We start from the raw sequence: 26,996 nt of genomic DNA on the forward strand, positions 1-26,996 counted from the left end.
CCCAGATTGTACATGGTCTGACCAGACTTTTACGGTAATTTAACACAGGCTCTTATCCAGAGCGACAGTAAGTGCATTCAACTAAGGTACAATGCCTTCCGAAAGTATTCATACCCATTGACTTATTCCACATTTTGTTGTGTTACAGCCCAAATTAAAAATTGATGAAATCTTTTTTGTTCTCACCAATCTACACACAATACGCCCTAATGACAAAGTGAAAACGTGATTTTGGAAAAAAATGTGCAAATATATTGAAAATACAGAAATTTCTCATTTACGTAAGGACTCACACCCCTGAGCCAATACTTTGTAGAAGCACCTTTGGCAGCGATTACAGCTATGAGTCTTTCTGGGTAAGTCTAAGAGTTTCCACACCTGGATTGTGCAACATTTGACCACTATTCTTTTCAAAATGATTCAAGCTCTGTCAAATTGGTTGTTGATCATTGCTAGACAACCAATTTCAGGTCTTGCCATATATTTTTTAAATAGATTTAAGTCAAAACTGTAACTCAGTCATTCAGTAACATTCACTGTCTTCTTGGTAAGCAACTCCAGTGTAGGTTTTCCCTTGTTGTTTAGGTTATTGTACCGCTGAAAGGTAAATTCACCTCCCAATGTCTGGTGAAAAGCAGACTGAATCAGGTTTTCCTCTAGGATTTTACTTGTGCTTAGCTCCATTCTGTTTCTTTTTTATCCTGAAAAACTCCCCAGTCCTTAAATATAGAATTAGGGACCTTACTGATAATTTTCTGTGTTGGGTGCAGAGATGAGGTAGTCATTCAAAAACCATGTTAAACACTTATTGCACACAGAGTGAGTCCATGCAAAGTATTATGTGACTTGTTAAGCAAATGTTTACTCCTGAACTTACTTAGGCTTGCCATCACAAAAGGGGTTGAATACTTATTGACTCAAGATATTTCAGCTTTTCATTTGTAAACATTTGGAAAAACATAATTACACTTTGACATTATGAGGTATTGTCTGCAGGCCAGTGACAAAACATCTCAATTAAATCCTTTTAAAATTCAGGCTATAGCAAAATGTGGAAAACGTCAAGGGGTCTGAATACTTTCCGAAGGCACTGTAGGTAACACAACCCCATATCACAGTCATCGCAAGTAAAAACCTTTTCACAAACAGCAGTTCAATTCAAAATTCTAAATGCCAGACAAGTCAACATACAGTATTTACCTTATGGCACTGTAGTGGTAAAACACAAAAAAATAATAAAACATTCCAGTCTAGGGTTGTAAAATTCAGGTAGCGTCACCTAAATTCCCAGGCTCCCCGGTTGGAGTATTCATAAGGTTTACTGCTGATTCCAAGAATCCTCCAACTAGAAAAACCTGGACATTTTGGGGAAATGAACCGGAATTCAGCGACCCTATTACAGTCAGAATCGTATCTCACCTCGCAGCTCTGCCACTGGTTGGGAATGTTAGGTCTCAGTTTCTGGTCACAGACAATCTTTCTCATGTCCTCCACAGAGGGATCTGAAGGCACCATGTCATAGTAAGGCAACTGAAAATCTTCTTGAAGTCCTTTGGGGAAAAAAGAAAAAAAAAGACACATTTTATCATCAGTTCCGCGGCACAAATGTACCTCCATGAGTTCCACGGCAATATTAAACATGTTGTTTATTCAATATCGGTGGTAATATAATGATTCATTAAAAAAGGTCCCCAACAGTGAAAATCACAGTTTTTTTAAATCAAATTTGATGATATTTGGATGAAGACAGTTCATAGTAGGTTGATCCAAGTATGAAAAATGACTGTAGCTGGTACATAAGGAGGAGGCCATAGCTGGATGTGTGTCCCCCTTCAATCTTGGGAATGACTGAAGCCAAGTGGGTGACTGAAGCCCACTTGATCAAAGTGGGGCACATGGAGCCCCCCCTCCTCTGGATCAATCCCTGTTGTTAGTTGCATATCCTAAAGCCTTCCTTTACTTTTTCAAGCATTCGGACGGGAGATGAGTGTTACAAATTGTACAAGTCAATGGGGTCCTGCACACTGTAGGGCGGCCGGGTGCCTACACAGTGTCTTGCAAAAGTATTCATCCCCTTGCCGTTTTTGTTGCGTTACAACCTGTAATTTAAATGGATTTTTATTTGGATTTCATGTAATGGACAGACAAAATAGTCCAAATTGGTGAAGTGAAATTTAAAAAATTACTTGTTTAAAAAAATTTAAAAGAGGTGCTGGCATATGTATTCACCCCCTTTGCTATGAAGCCCCTAAAAAAATACCAATTACCTTCAGAAGTCACATAATTAGTTAAGTAAAGTACACCTGTGTGTAATCTAAGTGTCACATGATCTCAGTATAGAGTTGAAGTCAAAAGTTTACATACACTTAGGTTGAAGTCATAATACTAGTTTTCAACCACTCCACAAATGTCTTCTTAACAAACTATAGTTTTGGCAAGTCAGTTAGAACATCTACTTTGTGCATGACAAGTATTTTTTCCAACAATTGTTTACAAATTATGTCACTTATAATTCACTGTATCACAATTCCAGTGGGTCAGAAGTTACATACACTAAGTTGACTGTGCCTTTAAACAGCTTGGAAAATTCCCGAAAATTATGTCATGGCTTTAGAAGCTTCTGATAGGCTAATTGGCATCATTTGAGTGAATTGGAGGTGTACCTGTGGATGTATTTCAAGGCCTACCTTCAAACTCAGTGCTTCTTTGCTTGACATCATGGTAAAATCAAAAGAAATCAGCAAAGACCTCAGGAAAAACAAAATTGTAGACCTCCACAAGTCTGGTTCATCCTTGGGAGCAATTTCCAAACGCCAGAAGGTACCACGTTCATCTGTACAAACAATAGTATGCAAGTATAAACACCATGGGACCACGCAGCTGTCATACCGCTCAGGAAGGAGATGCGTTCTGTCTCCTAGAGATGAACGTACTTCGGTGTGAAAAGAGCAAACCAATCCCAGAATAGCAGTAAAGGCCCCTTTGAAGATGCTGGAGCAAACAGGTACAAAAGTATCTATGTCCACAGTAAAACGAGTCCTATATCGACATAACCTGAAAGGCCGCTCAGAAAGGAAGAAGCCACTGCTCCAAAACTGACATTAAAAAAAGCCAGACTACAGTTTGCAACTGCACATGGGGACAAAGATCGTACTTTTTGGACAAATGTCCTCTGGTCTGATGAAACAAAAATAGAACTGTATGGCCATAATGACCATTGTTATGTTTGGAGGAAAAAGGGAGATGCTTGCAAGCCGAAGAACACCATCCCAACAGTGAAGCATGGGGGTGGCAACATCGTGTTGTGGGTGTGCTTTGCTGCAGGAGGGACTGGTGCACTAAACAAAATATATGGCACCATAAGGTGCCATCACCCCTGGTGAGACAAAACCGCGACTTGTCAGTGAAGAGCACTTTTTGCCAGTCCTGTCTGGTCCAGCGACGGTGGGTTTGTGCCCATAGGTGATGTTGTTGCCAGTGATGTCTGGTGAGGACCTGCCTTACAACAGGCAGTCCAGCCTTTCTCAGCCTATTGCGGACAGTCTGAGCACTGATGGAGTGTGCGTTCCTGGTGTAACTCGGGCAGTTGTTGCCATCCTGTACCGGTCCCGCAGGTGTGATGTTCAGATGTACCGATCCTGTGTAGATGTTGTTACACGTGGTCTGACACTGAGGACAATCAGCTGTCCGTCCTGTCTCCCTGTCTTAGGCGTCTCACAGTACGGACATTGCAATTTATTGTCCTGGCCACATCTGCAGTCCTCATGCCTCCTTGCAGAATGTTCACACAGATGAGCAGGGACCCTGGGCATCTTTCTTTTGGTGTTTTTCAAAGTCAGTAGAAAGGCCTCTAAGTTTTCATAACTGTGACCTTAATTGCCTACCGTCTGTCAGCTGTTAGTGTCTTAACAACCGTTCCACAGGTGCATGTTCATTAATTGTTCATGGTTCATTGAACCAGCATGGGAAACAGTGTTTAAACCCATTACAATGAAGATCAGTGAAGTTAGTTGGATTTTAACAAATTATCTTTGAAAGACAGGGTCCTGAAAAAGGGACATTTCTTTTTTTGCTGAGTTTAGATGGCTAGACTATATTTGCTTTGCTTATACGGTGGTGAGGACAGTAGTCCTACTGACAACTTCAACAGGACGAGGATCAATTGATGTTTACTGATCATGAAAAGTATGCAGTTACATGCTGTATAACTCTGATGAGAGAGATAAATGTGGAATAATCTGAAATGTGAAGTTCTGACAATACTCTTCAAGAGGTGATGATTATAAAAACAAATAGTTCTAACATTTAACAATCCCTTGAAAATGGCACGTAGTTGTCATTGGTTTTAGCAGAGCTGATGGTCTCCTTGCCCCCCGGCAGCCAAATCGAACACTCTGTACCATATCATGACGTTTTATTGATAACAACCCATGCCAGCAGCATACCACCCTGCATCCCACTGCTGGCTTGTTTCTGAAGCTAAGCAGGGTTGGTCCTGGTCAGTCCCTGGATGGGAGACCAGATGCTGTTGGAAGTGGTATTGGAGGGCCAGTAGGAGGCACTCTTTCCTCTGGTCTAAAATAAAATATCCCAATGCCCCAGGGTAGTGATTGGGAACACTGCCCTGTGTAGGGTGCTGTCTTTTGGATGGGACGTTAAACGGGTGTCCTGACTCTGAGGTCATTAAAGATCCCATGACACTTAATTGTAAGAATAGGGGTGTTAACCCTGGTGTCCTGGCTAAATTCCCAAACTGTCCCTTATATGGTCACCTAATCATCCCCAGCTTACAATTGTATCTTTCACTCCTCTCCCCTGTAACTATTCCTCAGGTTGTTGCTGTAAATGATCATTTGTTCTCAGTCAACTTACCTGATAAAATAGGCTCAGAATGACCTTGTTACCTGGCAATGACCACAAGGGTATTTTAAAAAGCTGTCAGTCAAGGTGCGCTCATGAATATAAACTCCCTGACCACTCTGCCTGTTCTTTCAGGCTTCCTGATAGTTAGAGATGAGAGAAAAAAGGTACAACTTGATTCAATTCTGAACATTTTAATAGTGTAAAAATATTTCGGGTGACGTTTTTGGTCATTCAAAAAGGCCTTTTTTACTTGTGCTGTACCTTTAATATTTATAAAAGTGACAAATCACTGAATAAAGTAATTCGAGTCATCTACCCAAATAAACCAATAACTGCATCAGTCACTGCTCCAGTGTAATTTATTCCAGTGCATTACCTGCACAGACTGGACACTTCCATTCCATTTGCTTAAGGTTGCTTTTGTACCAACAGTTAAACGACTTGACTTGTGTCCCAAATTACACCCTATTCCCTACATAGAGGTTCCCTGGTCAAAAGTAGTGTACTATACAGGGAATAGAATATTAGCTTCAGCTTTAAATAGTGTCATTTCTAGTGTATTCGTTGCACAGTCTGGGGATTTCCATTTTATTTGCTTCAGTTTTCTTTTTTTTAATATATATAACTTACCCCTGACGGAACACCTCCGTGCCAGTTCCCAGAACACCAGGCCCAGGGAGTAGATATCGGCCCGCTTGAATGACTCAAAGCTGCTCATATTGATCGTGTCATCCAGCAGTTCTGGTGCCATGTACCTGCCGGGAGGGAGGATACACTTGTTAACTCCTAATTAACTGGGTTTTAGGGTGAGAGAGTCAACAATGACGCATATGTCCGTTCGAGTAAGAAGACTCAATGTCCTGGCAGAGATACGCAGACAGGCAGCAGGCACACAGAGATACGCACGGCCAGTTTATTATTATAGACACAGGGCTCCATGTGAGCTGTGGTCCAATCATTCTGCTAACAGTTTACAAGCAAAGCATATGGTGACCCTAAAAAATAAAATAAAAAAGGAGCTCTGAATGATGGAGAGAGCACGTGGAAGGGGATCGCTGTCAATTTCCTAAACGAAACGAGGGCGAGTGATGTGAGGTAAAGACTTGGCGTGTGTACCAAATGGCACCCTATTCTCTAGTGCACTACTTTAGACCAGAGCTGTGGCATTTGGGACGTACACAAAGCCAATGTGAGACCTTCCTGATCACCGGCCCAATATTTCTCCCTCCATCTCTCTAAAAGGACATAAAGATAAAATACTAATAATTGAATAAGTAGATTAAAGTGGCCAATAAACATGCCCATGCCCTTCTCTCAGGTAAAAGCGTTACCTCTTTGTTCCTACTCTGTGATTCGACGGTATGTCGATGGTGTTGGTGCTGGAGTCGTGTTTCACAGCCAATCCCAGGTCTGCTATGACGGCTGTCCCATTCTTCTTCACCAGGATATTCTTAGACTTGATGTCTCTGTGGGCAATGGCAGGTTTCCCTGTAAGACAGATCCCAAATCAGAGTTATGTTACATGTCATTTCAACTTGCTAACGTGACACATGGGGTTTGCTGTCCCTGTAGTATGGCCCTTGCAAAAAAGATGTCCAGGGCTAGGAATAATAGATTAATACTAGATAATAACACATTACAATACAGTTATACTTCATGTCATTTCAATAACTTGCTAACAGAAGTCTGGTGCTCACAATAGATTAACAGTAGTACTGTGTACACATCTGACACAAAGAAAACCCATTCAGAAGAAAATACCATAGGTGTCACATTGTAACTATTGAAGTAGGGCTTTGGTTATGAATGTGACAAGGTCACTACAGCAAGTAACTAGCAACACCAAGAAGTGTGCTTGGGATAGTAGCTAAGAATAACAAGGTGCTCCACGAAAGAGGATTTTCTGCTGTTCGTGCTCTGTACAGTAGGAGGCCCTCACCTAGTCACAGTGAGTATTCTTCTGACTTTTGGTAAATAAATACATGTGAATCCTGTGGGATGTTAAATAGATCATCTATAGCAGGAATGGCATCATTGTAACACTAGACTGACAGATACACAGGTCTGCAATTGTTACTGAATTGGAGGCTACTATACTGCAAAAAAAGAGCCCAGGGCAAATATATATATCTGTGGAGCTGTGGCTAGGACCTGGGAGCTGTAGTGCCCAATCTAGGCAGAGAGGTGCCAGTCCCTCACCCTGAGTGCCAATGATCTCCATGTGGAGGTGTGCCAGACCGCTGGTGATGGACAAGGCCAGGACGATCATGCCGTCCACAGACACTGTGTACCTGTTCAGGTAGTCGAACAGAGAGCCGTGCTCGTGGTACTCTGACACCAGCCACAGCTGGGTCCAAGAGCCGTTATCTGCAATGCAAAAACAGCAAAGGGCATGGTCATACACATGGAGTCAGTGTATGCGTACAGTCCTATTGAGAACGTTGGTCTCACATGGTCAAAACAATAGAGATGACCCTGGTCAAAAGTAGTGCACTTAATGAGGACCAGGGTGCCATTTGCCCAAATGTGTCAATGCGTACCTTTGTTATCGGCTGCGATGAATCCCAGGATGCTCTCGTGTCGGAGCATGATGGTCTGGTAGATCTCTGCCTCTCTGAACCAGGACCTCTCGTCTCGGGATGAGAAGATCTTCACCGCCACGTCCTCCCCTCGCCACCTCCCTCGCCACACCTCCCCGAAGCGTCCCTTCCCAATGGTCTCCTGCAGCACGATGGTCCGAGCTATTGTCCGCTGTACCAGCAGCGGCAGCCCTGTGAAACAGAAACTAAATCAGTTTAATCAGGGTTTTATATATTTTTTTAACTTTATTTAACTAGGCAAGTCAGTTAAGAACAAATTCTTATTTACAATGACGGCCTACCCCGGATGGCACTGGGCCAATTGTGCGCCGCCCTATGGGACTCCCAATCACAGCCGGTTGTGATACAGCCTGGAATTGAACCAGGGTCTGTAGTGACGCCTCTAGCCCTGAGATGCAGTGCCTTAAAACGCTGCGCCACTCGGGAGCCATCAGGAGTTACAACTGATCTGCCAGGAACATCATCTCTCTGAACTCGACTTGTTTCTCTCACTTCCTGCCCATTGTGGCCATATCAAGCAAATAAAATGGTGTTCAATATTAAAACCTCAGATTGATTCGCTACACTAACCATGAGGTCTATCTATCAGAGTGCCATTAGCCTGCTCTCCTCTGGTGTGCGCCTAAATGGAATCACCATTACAGACCCATTGACTTGAAAAGGGATGTCCATTCCTGTGATTCTATTTCTCTGACTGTAAATGCATTTGTAGACTCTCTCTTACCGGAGCCTGAGCCGGACGTGCTCATGTCATAGATGAGATCTTTAATACACTTGTCGGGGGGCATGAGACTCTGGTCGTCCAGGGGCTCCTCCACGTCATTCTTGTGGGCCCTGTTGTTGGCACAGCGCTGGCCCTGCACCACACACACCCCCAGCAGGATGCTCACACACAGCAGGGCAGAGGGAACCAGGATGACCGCTGCCAGCTCCAGCCTGCCCCAGCCGGGCTCCTCCGAAGGCCTCTCAACATAGCCTACACAACACATAGAAGCATACACACCATACTATGTATTCAAAAACAGAGGACCTCATTCAGTAACAAGAAGGTCAGTAGATTAAAATGTGCACACATTTGTGATATAAGATTTTTTTTTTTAAACGTGGATGGAGAATGTTTAGGGATTTTAAAAATATATATATTTTTTAAATCCCTAAACATTCTCCATCCACGTTTAAAAAAAAAAATCTTATATCACAAATGTGATATATCACAAATATATATATATATATATATATATATATATATATATATATATATACACACACTTCCTGAACTCAAATAATACATAGGCTAAACTTCTCATGATCTCTATGCCCTCTAGTGGTCATTTTCAACTTTATTTATTAACCCATTACTTCCAACAATGTACAGTACGTCATGACATACTGTACCAGCTTGTGGTCAAAATATGAAACTGAAGAAATCTCACCAAAAACAAAGGCCCCATTCTGTTCACCAGCACCTAACGATGTTATGAATATGGTTGTGTCCCAAATGACAACCAAAGGTAGTGCCCTACCTTTGACCAGATCCCAATGGGGTTGCCAGTATCATTTACTCCATGATCATTTAGTCAGACCGAAACTGGCCTGGGTGCTATTCTGCTTAAAAACAACTTTGACTTGCGAAACGATGTTGTGAGTTAGTATGGACACAGAAAGGCACAGTAACCCAGGCTCGACAGAAAACCAGCAATCCAGAAAATCAATACAGCCCTTCAGCTAATCTAAATCCTCTCAGATCCTGAGAAATTTGAATTTGGCAGATGCGAAGTTAGGTTTGCAATTGAACAACGTTTCTAAAAGTCCTGTTCTTTGCTAGAAGTTCTCAGGCAATCAGATTCGTCAGCAGCACAAGATACAGAAGCAGGGTTTTTACTGGGCATAGGTTTTATAAGTTCAGCTTGTTTTACCAATAATACAAATTCCATGGAGTCATGCACCGACTGCAAAATGCATCTTGGAGATACGTATCTAGACTATGAATCCCTCGACATATGACATGGCTCTGGCTGTACTGCCAGACATATCCAGTGAGCCTAACTTTGTGTCGCTATTTTGGGGAAATTAACGAGCACTGACTGAATGACATTGATGCAAATGTCCTGGAATTACCATGGAAATACTAATACTAAAAAAAGTACTAAAGCAGGTACTTTTCAAAGTTGGAATAGCCTTAATATCAACAAAAACAGAAAGTGCACTCTAGAGCTTAAGTGGCGGCATGTTATTTTGACCAGATGGTCTTATCCCCCAATCACAGCAATAGTCTTCGAGTGTCCTCGTCCAGTAAGACGTCTTGCAACATTGACAGGGTGAGAACTGTACACAGATTCAGACATGTGGACACGACAGCCCGAGTCAACTGTTTCATAACATGTCTTCTTTCCCTTTGACCTAAAAGCCTTTCTACCACACGTCCAAGTAGAGCAAAGCAAGTCACTCAACGAAGCAAAACAACAGGGTGGAAGGGGGGGGGGGGGGGGGGGGGGTTAGAGATCCGTCTCTAACCTCCATTGCTCTACTGGTGAAAAGATTGAAATGTTTTTCAACATGCATATCAGTTTGGATGCACTTGGGACATATCTACTTCCCCATATGCTTTGAATAGGCCACTTATCTGTGTCTAATGTCAGTAGTGGCATGTGTTCGGACAGCAATCGTTCATCATTTTTTGACATATTCAAATATTTGTATCCAAATCTCAATATCTTCACGACGGTATGAAACAACGTGTTCTTAAGACTAGGCAAATTTCTGGAAATCAACGTCCCCAGTTTGAAACAAAGAACAGTCATTATGACAAGAAATAGAGTCTATAGAACAGGCTTCCCCATTCAAAACATTGATGGGCATAATGGGTGGACAGGCAGCCATTGCTAACGTACCCATAGGAGCTAGATCATATATTCCATTTCTATGCACTAGGCAGATTCAGTATTTTACATGCACAGAGCCATTTTATTGTAGATTTCAAACATTACAACTGTAGTGGGCTAAAGTGATCTTATCTACCCTTTGAACTTTCAATCATGTGCTCTAACCGGTTACAATAAGATCCATAAAACATATCTAAATGAGCTTGTTTTCACGTGATCCATTGACGTCAGCGTTATATATACACACACACACACACACTACGGTTCAAAAGTTTGAGGTAACTTAGAAATATCCTTGTTTTTGAAAGAAAAGCAACACCAGGATGCGGGCCTTCTAGGCAGAGTGGCAAAGAAAAAGCCATATCTCAGACTTGGCCAATAAAAAGAAAAGATTAAGGTGGGCAAAAGAAGAGACACTGGACAGAGGAATTCTGCCTAGAAGGCCAGCATCTCGGAGTCGCTCGCCTCTTCACTGTTGTGGTGTTGAGACTGGTGTTTTGCGGGTACTATTTTTTTTACCCCCTTTTTCTCCCCAATTTCGTGGTATCCAATTATTAGTAGTTACTGTCTTGTCTCATCGCTACAACTCCCGTACGGGCTCGGGAGAGACGAAGGTCGAGAGTCATGCGTCCTCCGAAACACAACCCAACCAAGCCGCACTGCTTCTTTAACACAGCGCGCATCCAACCTGGAAGCCAGCTGCACCAATGTGTCGGAGGAAACACCGTGCTCCTAGCGACTTGGTCAGCGTGCACTGCGCCCAGCCCGCCACAGGAGTCACTAGTGCGCGATGAGACAAGGATATCCCTACCGGCCAAGCCCTCCCTAACCCGGACGACGCTATGCCAATTGTGCGTCGCCCCATGGACCTCCCGGTCACGGCCGGCTGCGACAGAGCCCGGGCTCGAACCCAGAGTCTATTTAACGAAGCTGCCAGTTGAGGACTTGTGAGGCATCTGTTCCTCAAACTAGACACGAATGTACTTGCGACTCCGGGATGCTGGCCTTCTAGGCAGAATTCTTCTGTTCAGTGTCTGTTCTTTTGCCCATCTTAATCTTTTCTTTTTATTGGCCAGTCTGAGATAGTCCAGCGTCCCGGAGTCGACTCTTCACTGTTGTGGCGTTGAGACTGGTGTTTTGCAGGTACTATTTAATGAAGCTGCCAGTTGAGGACTTGTGAGGCATCTGTTTCTCAAACTAGACACTAATGTACTTGTCCTCTTGCTAAGTTTTGCACCGGGGCCTCCCACCCTTTCTATTCTGGTTAGGGCCAATTTGCGGTGTTCTGTGAAGAGAGTAGTACACAGCGTTGTACGAGATCTTCAATTTCTTGGCAATTTCTCACATGGAATAGCCTTCATTACTCAGAACAAAAATAGAGTGATGAGTTTTAGAAGAAAGGTCTTTGTTTCTGGTCAGTTTGAGCCTGTAATCGAAGCCACAAATGCTGATGCTCCAGATACTCAATTAGTCTAAAAGAAGGACAGTTTTATTTATTTTTAAATCAGCACAACAGTTTTCAGCTGTGAAAGCACAATTGCAAAAGGGTTTTCTAATGATCAATTAGCCTTTTAAAATGATCAACTTGGATTAGCTAACAACGTGCCATTGGAACATAGGAGTGATGGTTGCTGATAATGGGCCTCTGTACGCCCATGTAGATATTCCTTAAAAATCAGCCATTTCCAGCTACAATAGTCATTTACAACATTAACAATGTCTGCACTGTAGTTCTGATCCATTTGATGTTATTTTAATGGACCAAAAATGTGATTTTCTTTCAAAAATATGGACATTTCTAAGTGACCCCAAACTTTTGAAAGATATAATTTTTTTAATTGTATTTATTTATTTATTTGATTATTGTTTAAAACTTTTTTGTTAACTGATTTCAAAGCCAAGATCAACTGTGACTTGAAGGCTAATGAAATATACTGGACAAAACATGTATAATAAGTATATGGAACAGATCCTTCTGTTTATTCTACTCATTCAAAATGTTTTACCTTTCATCAATGGAGTCCGGAAAGCCTCCATAAAATACACAGAGCAAAAATATAAAAACGCATGTAAAATGCTTCATGAGCTGAAATAAACCAAATCCAGAAATATTCCATATGCACAAGAAGCTTATTTCTCTCAAATGTTGTGCACAAAGTTGTTTCCATCCCTGTTGGTAAGCATTTCTCCATTGCCAATATAATCCATCCACCTGACAGGTGCGGCATATCAAGAAGCTGATTAAACATCATGAGCATTACACAGGTGTACCTTCTGCTGGGGACAATAAAATGGCACCTTAAAATGTGCAGTTGTCACATAACACAATGCCACAGATGTCTCAAGTTGAGGGAGCGCGCAATTGGCATGCTGACCGCAGGAAAGTCCACAAGAGCTATTGCCAGAGAATTGAACGTTAATTTCTTTACCATAAACTGCTTCCAACATCGTTTTAGAGAATTTGGCCTCACAACCGTAGACCACATGTATGGCGTTGTGTGGGTGAGCGGTTTACTGATGTCAACATTGTGAACAGAGTGCTCCATGGTGACGGTGGGGCTAAGGCATGGGGAAGTATAAGCTACGGACAACGAACAATTGCATTTTATCGATGGCAATTTGAATGCACAGAGATACCGTGACGAGATCCTGAGGCCCATTGTCCTGCCATTCATCCGCTGCCATCACCTCATGTTTCAGCATGATAATGAACGGCCCCATGTCGCAAGGATCTGTACACAATTCCTGGAAGCTGAAAATGTCCCAGTTCTTCCATGGCCTACATACTCACCAGAAATGTCACCCATTGCGCCAGTTTGTGATGCTGTGGATCGTTGCGTACGACAGTGTGGTCCAGTTCCCGCCAATATCCAGCAACTTTGCACAGCCATTGAAGAGGAGTGGGACAACATTCCACAGGCCACAAGCAACAGCCTGATCAACTCTATGCGAAGGAGATGTGTCGCGCTGCACGAGGCAAATGATGGTCGCACCAGATACTGACTGGTATACTTTTTTTTTTAAAAAGGTATCTGTGACCAATAGATCTGTATTCCCAGACATGTGGAATCCATAGATTAGGGCCAAATTGACTTAAATTGACTGATTACCTTATTGGAACTGTAAAACAGCTACACACACTTCATCCACAGCGATAGTAGTAAGTTATATCGTTGTCTAAGTGGCCTTTATGAGTTATTGATATAGTGCTTATCTTTTCTCTGTAGCTCGGGCAATTTGGAAGCTGTTCGACCGCTCTGCTTCGGTGCATACAATCAATGTGGTTACCAGGGGAACGGTAATCAAGGTCATAGCACAGGCACTGACGAATAGAGGAAATAGAGAGTCTAGTCCGTGCCCTCTTAAAATGCAAGTCCGTACCCTCTTAAAATACAAGGTTGTCAGCAATAGTGCAGTTCTCCTCTGAAACAGCAGAGATCACTTTAACATCCCCGTATCCATTCATACCCGAAGTTGTTGTGTAGACTGTAGTCTGTGAACAACTGACAAATGTTACCTTTAACAGCTTTATCATACTGTGTGTGTTGATTTTTCGCCTCAAAGGGTCTAAGTACACTCTGATGATTGGTCTGGGTCCTGTAGTGTCACTGTAAATCAGTTATTACCAACCCTGGCCCTGGAGAGACACCGGGTGTGCAGGCCTTTGTTCTAGCCCAGCACAGTCTGATTCGACTTAACTATTCTAAACCTTACATATACGATTCTAGATATAAGAAGCTTTATCACACACGCACACACACACATATATAAAAATAGTTATATGGAAAAGGTCAGATAGGTCAATTATATGATATGAAGAGTACAATTCTAGGGTTTTGGGCTATTTAGGGAGCGAACCGATGTTAACTTGCAAGGTACAGTGCTACTGCGAGTTGTACACTGATTATACAAAACATGAGAAATGCCTGCTCTTTCCATGACAGACTGACCAGGTGAATCCAGGTTAAAGCTATGAGCCCTACTGATGTCACTTGTTAAATCCACTTCAAATCAGTATAGATGAAGGTGAGGAGGATTTTTAAGCCTTGAGACATGGATTGTGTATGTGTGCCATTCAGACAGTGAATGTGCAAGACAAAATATTTCAGTGCCTTTGAACAGGTTATGGTAGTAGGTGCCAGGCACACCGGTTTGAGTGTGTCAAGAACTGCAACGCTCAAGAGTGTCCTGTGTGTATCAAAAATGGTCCACCACCCCAAGGACATGATGGGAGACTCCACCCAAAGGACACCCAATGAACTGAGGCACTTCTGAGGGGAAAAAAGGGGCACAACTCAATATTAGGAAGGTGTTGCTAATGTTTTGTACAGTCATTATATATCCATTTCGAGGCCTAAATCGTAATAATATACATTTGGCCGATTATAATGTGTACAAACCCTCACATTCCTAATGAAGAGTAACTTTGAGGAGAGCAAAGTGAAACGCCAGGAACTAAAAAAGGAGAAGCATGTGGATGTCATACAGCTTCAAAGCACCATAACTAACTACAGATCTTCCATACCGAACAGTAACAGAAATCAGGCGACGTTGAAACGTCAAAGATGAGAATGTTTACTCACCGAGGTCGCCGTGTTGAGAACAGCAACATGTACCGACAGCTTTAACTAACCTACCTCTAAGCCCTCTACCGTCGACAAAGCAGGCGGTTCGCTCTAACCAATTACACACGCCTGGCCTGACGAGGTGTCTATAAACCTGACGGGCGGGATCACTGGCAGGCGGCGGGTAACCTCTGACAACATTATGTCACAGGATACGCTAGGCCAATCAAATGGTAGCTCAGCTCATCTGGCTAGACCACGGTCTGAGCAGGAAATCCCTCCTGGAATGCGCTCTAGCTACAAACGATGTCCGCATGGGTTTTCTATTTCTTTCTAACGGTTTCCTTTGGTAGAATAAACACAGGTCAGGCTGAGAGTATTAAATGGTTAAGGGACATGTGTTTGAGTTTCAAAACCATGGGGTTAAATTCCAGAAAGTGAAAACCATAATGATTGGGCAAAAGATTCTAATAACAGTACAATAGACTTTGCGATAAGTAGCGTGACTTCATAATTACCTGGATGCAGATGCAGGGTCTCGTTGTTGCAGAAGTCTGTGAAGCAGCAGTTCCTCTTGGAGACGTTCCGGGAGCTGTAGCAGAAGACCTGTCCCCTCATCTCAGCCGGGGACAGACAGGACTTGACGGCCTCCTCCTTCCCGTTGATCAGCATCACAGAGTTCCAGCAGGCCCCGTCTGCACCCGTCTCACAGGTGTTGTTGGCACATAGCTGGCACACACACTTCAGAGCTGAAATGCAACAGTGTGACATTAGATGCTTGGCTTTCTACGAATACGCTTCTTAGTAAACTCCCAAGTTTGTGATTTTCTAGAGCCTTTCTTGCATATCACTTCAACTTCTGAAGAACAACATTAATAACTGTATACCTCATGTTTTAGGACAAGCCGTCTCAGGTACCGCATGGAAAACAGTCGTCTTTATCAATTTAGAACCATTTTGCATACTTTTTTTCAGCAATACAATTGGAGGCGCTCAGTGGCCATTGACCAATGTCTGTCTACTACAGACCTCTAGGGATAGTGGCCATTATGGCTAGTGGCCACTCATACTTTTGAAGCTGAGGCTTCCTACCTGTTATGTAATCCTGGACATGCTCTTAAAAACAAATAAAATAGTATTCTATAATGCCCTTTAGATTAACACCCAGATAATATTGTACTCTTCTTGGATGCCTACCCACTCCTGTCCTGTTTTGATAAAGCCACGAGGACAGCAGGGCTCTCCTACTCACAAGGAATTGGTGGTCTATTCTGTAGGATGGGACCAGTAGAGGAAGGGGGATGACCATCCTTCCTCTGTTAATTTCATTTTTTTTTATAGTGAAACATTAAAAAAGTTATCCTATACTAAATATATAGACATGTCACCAAATAATTGATAAAAAAAAACACACTGTTTTGCAATAAAGATCTACGGTAGCCTAAACAGCACCATGTAGGGTGCACCATGGTGTAGCCAGAGGACAGCTAGCTTCCATCCTCTTCTGTGTACATTGCCTTAAATAGATAACCTAGGAGGCTCATGGTTCTCACCCCCTTCCATAGACGTACACAGTAATTAATAACAACTTCCGGAGGATGTCCTCCACCCTAATCAGAGCGCTTGCAGAAAGAACTGACATGTTGTCCACCCAATCAAAGGATCAGAGAATATATCTAGTACTGAAAGCATAAGCTAAAGCGAGCTAGTTGCACTGCAGTGCATAAAAATAAAAAAAATCGCAGAGATGCGAGTAGGAATACAACAAGCTGTTTGTATGTGGCTGCTATGAAAGTGAACTGTGTTTATGTGTGATCAGGGGTATATTCATTCTGCCTATTCTGTTGAAAAACGTTTCTTAAAAGAAAGCAAATGGAACAAAGATAAACATACCTCATTTTGTCCAATATAAACTCTTGTTTGTAACTATTGGACTAATGACTACACCCTAGATCAGCTAGATGCAGGCAAGTGTGTGCAAGGCAGTATTGAATGTGTCACTGTCTGTCCATGTGTCACCTAAAAATAAAATCTAGACCTGTGTGCACCTACGTTGTCAACTTTTCATAGGCTAGGTTGTAGCAACCTCATGATGGGTACAGGTCAAATTTGAGTATAATGTAGTAGCCTAAACCAAATCGATGTTACATTGAACTGGGGGAATGGAAAATGAATGACAGAACCATTATGTTGTAATACAAATAAGGCCATGCTCATGAAAATAATCGTCCTCCCTCATCTTAAAAACGGCACTGACCGCCACTGGATGGGACTACGTCCAACTTTTATAGGAGTAGAGGTAATGTTTGCCTGGTTGATACGGAGCTGTAGGGAATCTCTCATGTCCTTAACTCGGGTCCCTGCTACATGTCTGAGCAAAGCTTGATTTCCCAGACTATCAGAACACCCCACAACACTGCTGATGGGAAGATGAATAGACTAATCCATTCCAAATTTATTTTTTTGTTCTAAACAGTGTGGTAATGAATTCACTTGTCCAAATGCCTTTACAATATTCCTGTGTGACTTCCTCCATCCCTCAGTTAATTTATGGAATATCTACATAGGCGTACAGAGGTCCGTTATCAGCAACCACCACTCCTGTGTTCCAATGGCACGTTGTGTTAGCTAATCCAAGTTGATCATTTTAAAAGGCTAATTGATCATTAGAAAACCCTTTGCAATCATGTTAGCACAGCTTAAAACTGTTGTGCTGATTTAAAGAAGCAATAAAACTGCCCTTTAGACTAATTGAGTCTCTGGAGCATCAGCATTTGTGGGTTCGATTACAGGCTCAAAATGGCCAGAAACAAACACCTTTCTTCTGAAACGCATCAGTCTATTCTTGTTCTGAGAAATGAAGGATATTCCATGCAAGAAATTGCCAAGAAACTGAAGATCTCATACAACGCTGTGTACTACTCCCTTCACAGAACAGCTCAAACTGGCTCTAACCAGAATAGAAAGAGTGGGAGGCCCCGGTGCAAAACTTAGCAAGAGGACAAGTACATTAGTGTCTAGTTTGAGAAACAGATGCCTCACAAGTCCTCAACTGGCAGCTTCGTTAAATAGTACCTGCAAAACACCAGTCTCAACGCCACAACAGTGAAGAGGCAACTCCGGGACGCTGGACTTCCAGGCAGAGTTGCAAAGAAAAAGCCATGTCTCAGACTGGCCAATAAAAAGAAAAGATTAAGATGGGCATAAGAACAGACACTGAACAGAAGAATTCTGCCTAGAAGGCCAGCATCCCGGAGTTGCCTCTTCACTGTTGTGGCGTTGAGACTGGTGTTTTGTGGGTACTATTTAACGAAGCTGCCAGTTGAGGACTTGTGAGTCGTCTGTTTCTCAAACTAGAAAAGCTGAAATAAATCATTCTCTTCTATTATTCTGACATTTCACATTCTTAAAATAAAGTGGCCATCGTAACTGACCTAAGACAGGGACTTTTTACTAGGATTAAATGTCAGGAATTGTGAAAAACTGAGTTAATGTATTTGGCTAAGGTGTATGTAAACTTCAACTGCATCTGGGATGATGCCAGCTCACTCCACACCAGTTTTTCCCATCTGAGCTGGGGTCAAAACTAGGCTACATGTCGCTCCATCTACCATTGATTGTTTACATTATACTCTGCCCTTCCTATAAGCCATAGTGAAAGTAGAGGACTTTCTTAGTGTGCCTGACCAATGGCAGGCATGGGCAGGCACACTAAGATAGAGGGTTTCTGGCATAAGAGGCACTCTACTGTGAACAGATGTCTGGTAAATTATACCTAATCATAAAGTGCAGACAGAGAGAAAGTAGCTACACTCAACCTAACCTGCCAATGGTAAGACTGCAAATGAGGCAGAGTAGATGAGTGCCTGTTTACAAAAAGAAAACTAAATGGGGGGGAAAACAGCTCCGACAGGCAGGCAACCTGTGGCTCTGGATATGTCTTAATTGCCATCTGGGGTTCACAATCATGACAAATCGATATAAAACCACATTGCAAATTGTTTTACTACTAGCAGCATGTACTGTTTATAAATGGTCATTGCTTTGAACTGTACTATATGAAAGCAACTCATAACTCTCTCATAGTGATGATTGGATCTCACTTGCCGTTCTTGCTTATCCCCATGGGTAGAATTGTGATGATTATGGAATTTTGGGAAACGATAAATTGTCATACATTAATTATGTCCATTTGCAAGTCATGTTTGTGGAAAAATGTTTTGACCTTGTAATGCATCTTTTTTTAAATGATATCTATGAACTACACTCCTCTCCGTATGCATTTGGACAGTGAAGCTAAAATTGTAAATTTGGCTCTATACTCCTGCATTTTGGATTTGACAAACGTTTCATGAGGCGACGGTAGAGAATATCAAAAATAGGGGAGAGTTGTATTATTATAAAAATAAAAAATTAAATTAAATAAATTGGGCACAGGTGCTATTTTCACTGGTTTACATTCATCCTTTTGGAAGTTTTACTATACAATTTCTTCCATCCTATCCAAATGTCTGTCTAGATCTGCAATAGGCTAACTACTAGCAATCATACCACACAAAAGTCCTTCAAAGCTGCACCAATTTTCTATATAAATTCACAATAACAAGGAGGAATAGCAGATAGGCAGCGGAGAGACCAGGTGTGTCATTGCGCATTGAAACAACATTGAAGGCAAGAGACACGAAGCTCGAAGAGCTTCCCTATTAATCTTGTTTAGGGACAATACAATGACCCTAGACTACAATACCACAATGCAATGAATAATTAATTCAACTTCTATTGCACTTTAATTACAAAAATAATCTCAAAGCTCTTGAAAAAGCAAAACAGACAAGAATAAAATACAGATATGATAGAGTAGGTCTGGATTACGATTCTTTGTTAGTTTAAAGTGGAGTGTTTCAAGACTCAAACAGATGGCGCGACCACATAGGATGAGCACAGTTCACTCTCCACTGAAGGTGTCTCATCGGCGTCTCGCCATCCTGGTGGTGTGACAGACTTCTCCGTAACCGTGGAATCTCTGGTCTTGTAGAACGAGATGAAGTTTGTTTTTGAGCTCTCTCTCTCACTCAGGATAATTGTGACAGCTGCTCATACCTTCAGATGATAACCTCCTGAGCAATCAAATTGTCACTTCCAGCTCACCATGCATTGTAGTCCTCTTTATTGGGTTAGGAGACCGTCAAACCAAAAAATAAATAGTCTGGTGTATTCAAATCAAAATACATGAGTTAGCATTGCTACCGTAGCCTGGCAGAATTGCTAGCTAGCCATCTTTAGAAATATGATTTTCCATGAATTCATAGGCAGGAAACAAATTGACGCAATCCAGACCTTATCTGTACACATTTGGCTGTTCAAAAATATAAAAAAAAATAAGAAAAAAGTAAGGAGTGTCAAACAAAAAAAACAGAAGAAAATATTTTAATGTACAGGAGCCCTCTGCCTAGGTGACCTCACGGCGCCACGGAACTTCAATTGTATTGTTGTTTTTAAGTGGGTCCAAAATTCTACTCTACGCTGTAAAACTGCAGTGAATATGTCATTTGAATTACTGACCGAAAGCCCTGTGATTTGAATGTTTCATTCTGTTTGGATAAGTTGTGGGTCTACACTCAAAAGTTCGAAAGGTCTAGAAAAGCACAGTAGCAGGCCAGTCTGGCTGTATTTTGAGATGAGCCGTAACAGACGGCACATCATTCTCCCAAGTTGTCCCATAATAATGTGACCACATATGCGCCCAGCTATTCAGGAAATGTATTTACTTCCTATTGGGTTAAACAAAGCTGTAAACGAATCCAACAAGTTTGCAAAGTCACAAGCTTGATGGAGTCATTATGTACAAGGACTGTGGGACCAAATACTGAACTCTGACTACTTTAATACACTAAGTGATTTTATCATATATGTATGACTTCTTCAAATGGGGGGACTGGATACATAAAGTGCTTACACTTCTAAATGGTAAAAATACACATTCTGTGTCACCTAATATGAAACATTTGATGTTAAATCTAAAATGTATAGAGCCAAATTTAAACTGTAGCTTCACTGTCCAAAAACATACAGAGGGAAGTGTTCCTGATGAATACAACACAGCTTTGGTGACACCCAGTCTGACAAACTAATGCTCGTAACTGACTTGCCTAGTTAAATAAAAGGTTACACACACACACACCAAAAAGTTATTTTGTTGGCATTTACACATGTCCCCATTACCAGTAAAACATAATCAAAACCTCTCGTTCACTTACTTGCCATGCTGTTTTGTTAATTTGTTCCATCGTTTCATTCTCAACCAGGAATTCATCATGCATGTCAAGCAGTGGAGTATCAGCTCTGTCTGTCCGTGGCCTCTCTTCCAAGGTGCGCACAGTCACTGTGTCCGTTTCCATCTTGTCCAGCTGTGTCTAACATTTCAGGTAAACCCTGTTTCTTGTCTGCATCAAAGTAGCAGTCCTTGTACCTAGCCTCGAGCATGGTGGCGACACAGTGAAGAGGCTCAGAGAGAATGCCACCGAATCGCTTGTTCACAGAATCGCTTGTTCACAGCCTCAAGTACTTTCGCAAGTTAACCCCACGGTCTGTGTGGGCAGTTTTGTTGAGCAGGCGTTTCAATGCCATGATAGAGGATATCATGTCTGCTGCAGACACAGTTGATTATCTTATTTCTCCAGTCAGTTGGAGCTAGGAGTGTGTTCATGTTTCCAAGTTTCAAACATGTTCTCAAATGCCATCGAAATGGCAGCAGCGGTATGAGAACCAGCACACTCTTGAGCATGCAATGCGGCTTTCCTCAGTACAAAATCCTCATCGACCCACTGTGCTGTCAGACTCAGCATAATTGCGGGGCTGACATCGTTGGTCCAAATGTCAATTGTGACGCCCATAGCAAGTAGCATAAGTAAATCCATTATCTTGGCGTTAACAGATTTTGCCTTTGAGTTGTGTCGCTGAAATTTTATAACTCCTTCAAATGACTGCTGGACTTGAACTTGTTTAGTTGTTGGAAGTGCGCTTAGTATTTTTCTGCTTTTGTTCTGTGTAGCGCTGTATTTTTCCTGGCATCATTACGTCATCTACTTACGTTATATTTAAACGTACGTCAGCTTTGACACCAGTTTTGCACATCGGTGTTAAACTACACATCGGGCCGATGCTGGCATTTTTAACAAATGTCGTCCGATTCCGATATGCTCACCGATATATCGTGCATCCTTACCTTAAACCCTGAATAGAGACACCAACTCCACTGAACAGCAGGCTAGTTATTGCTTTTCAATGCTTGCTGTTAGCCACTGATTCCTTCTAAACCACTCATTGGTGAATTTGCGATTTCCAACTTGTGTAATGTTTATGTCCAATGGCCGACGAGCGTAGATATGTTTTATCTATAATTTATCTTCATTATTTCTCTTCATATGACAAGGATTAAAAAGGATTTACCAGTAGATTGTCAACTTTATTCATGATGATGACTGCTAGCTAAGATTTTGAAAGTATGATGTTCAGTCCAATCAAAGCTACTGTAGATATAACGTGATTTGACGTCATTTCATCTGTGGCCAATGACCTTGAGCCTTCTTGGATGGGCAGTTCTAATGTAACGCTATGGCAGCACCAAAGGGGCTTGCATTTGAGCTCTACCCTTAGATTTGCCAGTGACGTAGTGTCCCCATGAGTGACAGAACACTGAGCCAATCATGGCGCAACTAGAGAACATTGCCAACCCCTACGCTCCGTATTTTCCGCTGGCTGCCCCACCACCACAGAAAGCCCTGAGCTAGGCTGAAACACCTGTATTTTGGAGTTGCCTTACTCAAGAAAGCAAAAAAAAAAAAGAAGAGAGACCATGTTTGTATGCAGATTTATTAACTAAGTAATTATTTATTTATTTTACATTGTTTGCAAACTGATATGTGACACGTATTAATGACAATGCCTGCTGACTGCAGGAATGTCCACCAGAGCTGCTACCAGATAATTGAATGTTCAATTCTCTACCACATACCGCCTCCAACGTCATTTTAGAGAATTTGGCAGTATGTCCAACCGGACTAACAATCACAGACCATGCATAACCAACCCAGCCCCTTCACATCCGGCTACTTCACCTGCGGAATCGTCTGAGACCAGCCACCTGGACAGCTGATGAAACTGAGGAGTATTTCGGTCTGTAATGAAGCCCTTTTGTGGGGAAAAACTCATTCTGATTGGCTGGGCTTGGCTTGGCTCCCCAGTAGGTGGGCCTATGCCCTGCAGGCCCACCCACGGCTGCTCAGTCATGTGAAATCCATAGATAAGGGCCTAATGAATTTATTTCAATTGACTGATTTCCTTGTATAAACTGTAACTCAGTAAACATGTGGAAAAACTTTGTTCAGTATAGTATACCAGTCAACTGTCTATCCTGCCCTCCATCCATAGTGACAGTTGGATCGTTTGTCCAGATCTGCAATGTGTTAACTAGCAATCATACCACGCATAAAATTATTCAAATCTGCACCAATTTTCTATATAAAATCCACAAGAGAGAAATAGCTGATAGGCAGGACCAGGTCCGTCATTACACATGATAGAAGAGCGCAGAGACGCAGCTCAAAAAGCTCCCTTATTGATCTTGTTAAGGGACAATACAATTATCCCACAACACCACAATCCAATGAATAATTGCATTATTGTTTTCAAGTGAGCATAATTCTACTCTAGGCTGTAATATGCAGTGAAAATGTAACTTGAATAATAGAGCAAAAGCCCTGTTATTTAAATGTTTCATTCCATTTGGATCAGTTGTGGGTCCACTCTCGATAGATTATAGAAAGGCACAGTGGCAAACCAGTCTGGTTCTATTTTTACTTCTAATACTGATGAGCTGTCTGTTGCCGATCATCATTCTCCCAAGTCATGACCACATAGGCCTACGTCAGGGTTACCCAAACTCGGTTCTCCGAACCCCAAGGAGTGCACCTTTTGGTTATTGCCCTAGTGCTACACAGCTGATTCAAATAATAAATTAATCAACAAGCTTTGATCATTTGAATCAGCTGTGTAGTGTTAGGGCAAAAAAACAAAAAAACGTGCACCCCTTGGGGTCCCGAGAACCGAGTTTGGGAAACAACGGATTTTATGCACCCAGCAGGCCCAGTTATTCAGGAAAGTTTAACACGCGTTCTGCTTTCTAATCCGAGGGGCTATTCGTCAACCGGGAACCTAATACTTCAATACTTTTTAAAATGTATTATCTTTTACACCGAGTTTACAAAACATTAAGAACACTTCCTCTTTCCATGACCAGGTGAAAGCTATGATCCCTTATTGATGTCACCTGTTAAATCCACTTCAATCAGTGTAGATGAAGGGGGGGAGACCGGTTAAAGCCTTGAGACAATTGAAACATTCAGAGGGTGAATGGGCAAGCAAGACAAAGGATTGAAGTGCCTTTGAACGGGGAATGGTAGTGGGTGCCAGGCGCACCGGTTTGAGTGTGTCAATAACTGCAACGCTGCTGGGTTTTTCACCCTCAACAATTTTCCGTGTGTATCAAGAATGGTCCACCATCCAAAGGACATCAAGCCAACTTGACACAACGGTGGCAACAATTGGAGTCAACATGGGCCAGCATCCCTGTGGAACGCTTTCGACACCTTGTAGAGTCCATGCCCAGACAGAATGAAACTGTTCTGAGGGCAAACGGAGGTGCAACTCAATATTAAGGTGTTCCTAATGTTTAGTACACTCAGTGTACGTGTGGCATTAACTAGCCAATGTTCTAATCTGATTACGCTACCTGCACACGTTCATCCACACTAATAATTACAGCATCCAAACTGCGCTAAATCCATTCCACTAAAGGATAGACATCTGTTACAAAACACGCAAAAGTTGAATGACATTCGGAGATTGTCAAACCAAGCCTTCGATCGATCCTGTTTCAAGTTAATGTCACATGCACAAGTACAGTGAAATGCCTTTCTTGCAAGCACTATACCCAACAACGCAGCAACGTAAATACTAAAAATAACAAAGTAGGAAGGATTGGATGCATTTTCGGTTTGTCGAGACTAACACCTCAATTAAATTGAGATTGTCAAAACTGATGATGAACGCTCAAAATTACTAAATCGGTATGCATTTACGCGTTGTTTATTGGTTGTGTGTGGTGCATTGGCACAGAAATCTGTTGGTGGAAAATGACTTGCATTTGTTTTCTGAGTATAGCATCCAAATGTTGAACATCTGATTTCCAGAATTTTTGTCTGCAGCCGGCTCTGATCGTAGCGTAATGAAAACAGGCAGGGTGAGCTCGTCCGTGGTGGTCCGCGAACCCTCAACCTTCTGGCCCGGTAGACCTGCATGGCATCAACTGTACCACCAAAAAAAAAAAAAAAAAAAAAAACACTGAAGTGGTAAAATCGATATCCTAGTTTATAAACACAGAGTTGCTACAGTTATTATTATTTATGGAGGTAATATCTTTGTTAATTTTATGAGACGGGAGGGTGTTAAATGTTTATTTTCAGGGGAGGGTCATGTGAAAATATTTTTAAAGGTTGCGGAGGAGGGTGCATTTTTGACACCTCGAGTTGGACCAGCAATGTAAAGAGGCTCTTATCATGATTTTACATTAAATCTACCTATTTAATACATTTTTAAAAATCATAGTACTTGCAGAGAACGTTTTTAAATAATACAACAAATGTAAAAGGTAATACAATTTGTGTTTGGTTCAGTTTAGAAACATGGAACAAATTCAGTCTCAGTGAAATAAATTAATTTCAAGAGTAGAGTAAATTAGGTTTATGACATAGTAGCCTACAGGTTGGCCAAGTCATATGAATTGAGCAAATACATGAACTTCTATCACGTTGATTCAAAAATAAACCAAGCGCTTTAGACTGATCTTTTGACATGAGCTATTTTTCATATGGTTAGAGTGTAATTATTTTACTTAATGTTCAGGATACAAAATGTGGTAACAAAAAGATGTATGCAAACTATATTATACATGAACTGCGGACATCATGTGATTGAGTCCACTCAAACTGTCAGGCTGTTGCCTACATTTCAAGTCCAACTGCAACACAGGACACAGAAAAACAGCCTACAATTACCGCCTAAACAAGTTATCACGAAACACATGATACATGCAGTGGTCGCACAAAGTTTGTCTTATAGCCTACCTGTGCTCAGCTGTGCGACGGATATAAATATCAACGCCGCTTCAACCGTGTTGAGCCTGGGATGAGTCATGGCCGGAGCCACATCTGCTTGGTTCGCGGACGCCCTGTCTATACCATGTTTCTAGAGAAAATCATGACTTTCGTGTTTAAATCCGTCGCGTACACACTTCGCATTGCTCCACTGTAAATAAGCAGTGAGAGAGCTGAATAAGCAGGCAGATTTGCTCCGCCTCTGTCGACTCGGAATTTAAAAGGATTAACGCTCCCCAGCTAGCACATTAAAAGTTCTGGGGACGTCTGTTTTTGGTTTCACATTGGTTGTGGGAAGTAAGCCACATAGATTTCCAGACCCAAATTGTTTTGCAAACAGAAGTGAACATTTTGCCTGTTCTGGGAATGTTCATTTTTAGGTTACAGGGAGGTTCTGAGAACATTTTACTCTGGTTCCCTGAAAAAATTCCTGGGAGGTTTTTATCAACTCTCTGAGAATGGAAATCATAGTTTTTAAAACCAGTTGAACTGACAACAACTGACAGTTTCTCTATGGCTTTAGTCATCAATCTAGCAAGAGGGCAATATTTTCTTAATTTAGTAGTGTTGTCCCCGCCCCCAGAAAGCTGTGACTTTTGGTTTTCACCTGGAATTGTTTATTTATGTCTGAGGAAAAAAAACAATTGAACCGATATGATCTAATACACAATAAAAGTATAATAAAAAATATACAAATTTGATATGATAAATAAAACTAATTGTGAATGAATAAGCCTTTTCATACTTTATATGTCCATATATAGTTCTGTTTTTCTACCTAAAATATTTCACCTTCTTTATTACTTTAACAAACATCATGACGCTGGTGATAGTCAAAATATGTAACATTTGTGAACATCTAAATCACCAACA

At 41.7% G+C, this 26,996-nt stretch overlaps 1 protein-coding gene across 2 annotated transcripts in view; it reads right to left on the reverse strand.

Moving 5' to 3' along the window:
* Nucleotides 1-26,316, reverse strand: part of LOC110520051 (activin receptor type-1C-like) — a 29,349-nt gene extending 3,033 nt beyond the window's left edge. The window contains exons 1-9 of one of the 2 annotated variants that reach the window (XM_090229636.1): nucleotides 26,094-26,298; nucleotides 25,113-25,276; nucleotides 15,429-15,659; nucleotides 8,188-8,439; nucleotides 7,404-7,634; nucleotides 7,063-7,230; nucleotides 6,195-6,351; nucleotides 5,494-5,618; nucleotides 1,420-1,550 (exon numbers count right to left, since the gene is read on the reverse strand). In XM_090229636.1, coding sequence (XP_090085762.1) covers nucleotides 1,420-1,550; nucleotides 5,494-5,618; nucleotides 6,195-6,351; nucleotides 7,063-7,230; nucleotides 7,404-7,634; nucleotides 8,188-8,439; nucleotides 15,429-15,659; nucleotides 25,113-25,149 — 1,332 coding nt within the window. In that variant the 5' untranslated portion in view covers nucleotides 25,150-25,276; nucleotides 26,094-26,298. Of the gene's footprint in view, nucleotides 1-1,419; nucleotides 1,551-5,493; nucleotides 5,619-6,194; nucleotides 6,352-7,062; nucleotides 7,231-7,403; nucleotides 7,635-8,187; nucleotides 8,440-15,428; nucleotides 15,660-25,112; nucleotides 25,277-26,093 lie in introns of both variants that reach the window. The other variant, XM_036974311.2, reaches the window with a different exon arrangement.
* Between the last annotated feature and the right edge of the window lie 680 nt (nucleotides 26,317-26,996).

This window comes from Oncorhynchus mykiss, chromosome 3 (genome assembly GCF_057628025.1).
Source record: "Oncorhynchus mykiss isolate SJ-2025 chromosome 3, ASM5762802v1, whole genome shotgun sequence".
Taxonomy (NCBI): Eukaryota; Metazoa; Chordata; class Actinopteri; order Salmoniformes; family Salmonidae; genus Oncorhynchus; species Oncorhynchus mykiss.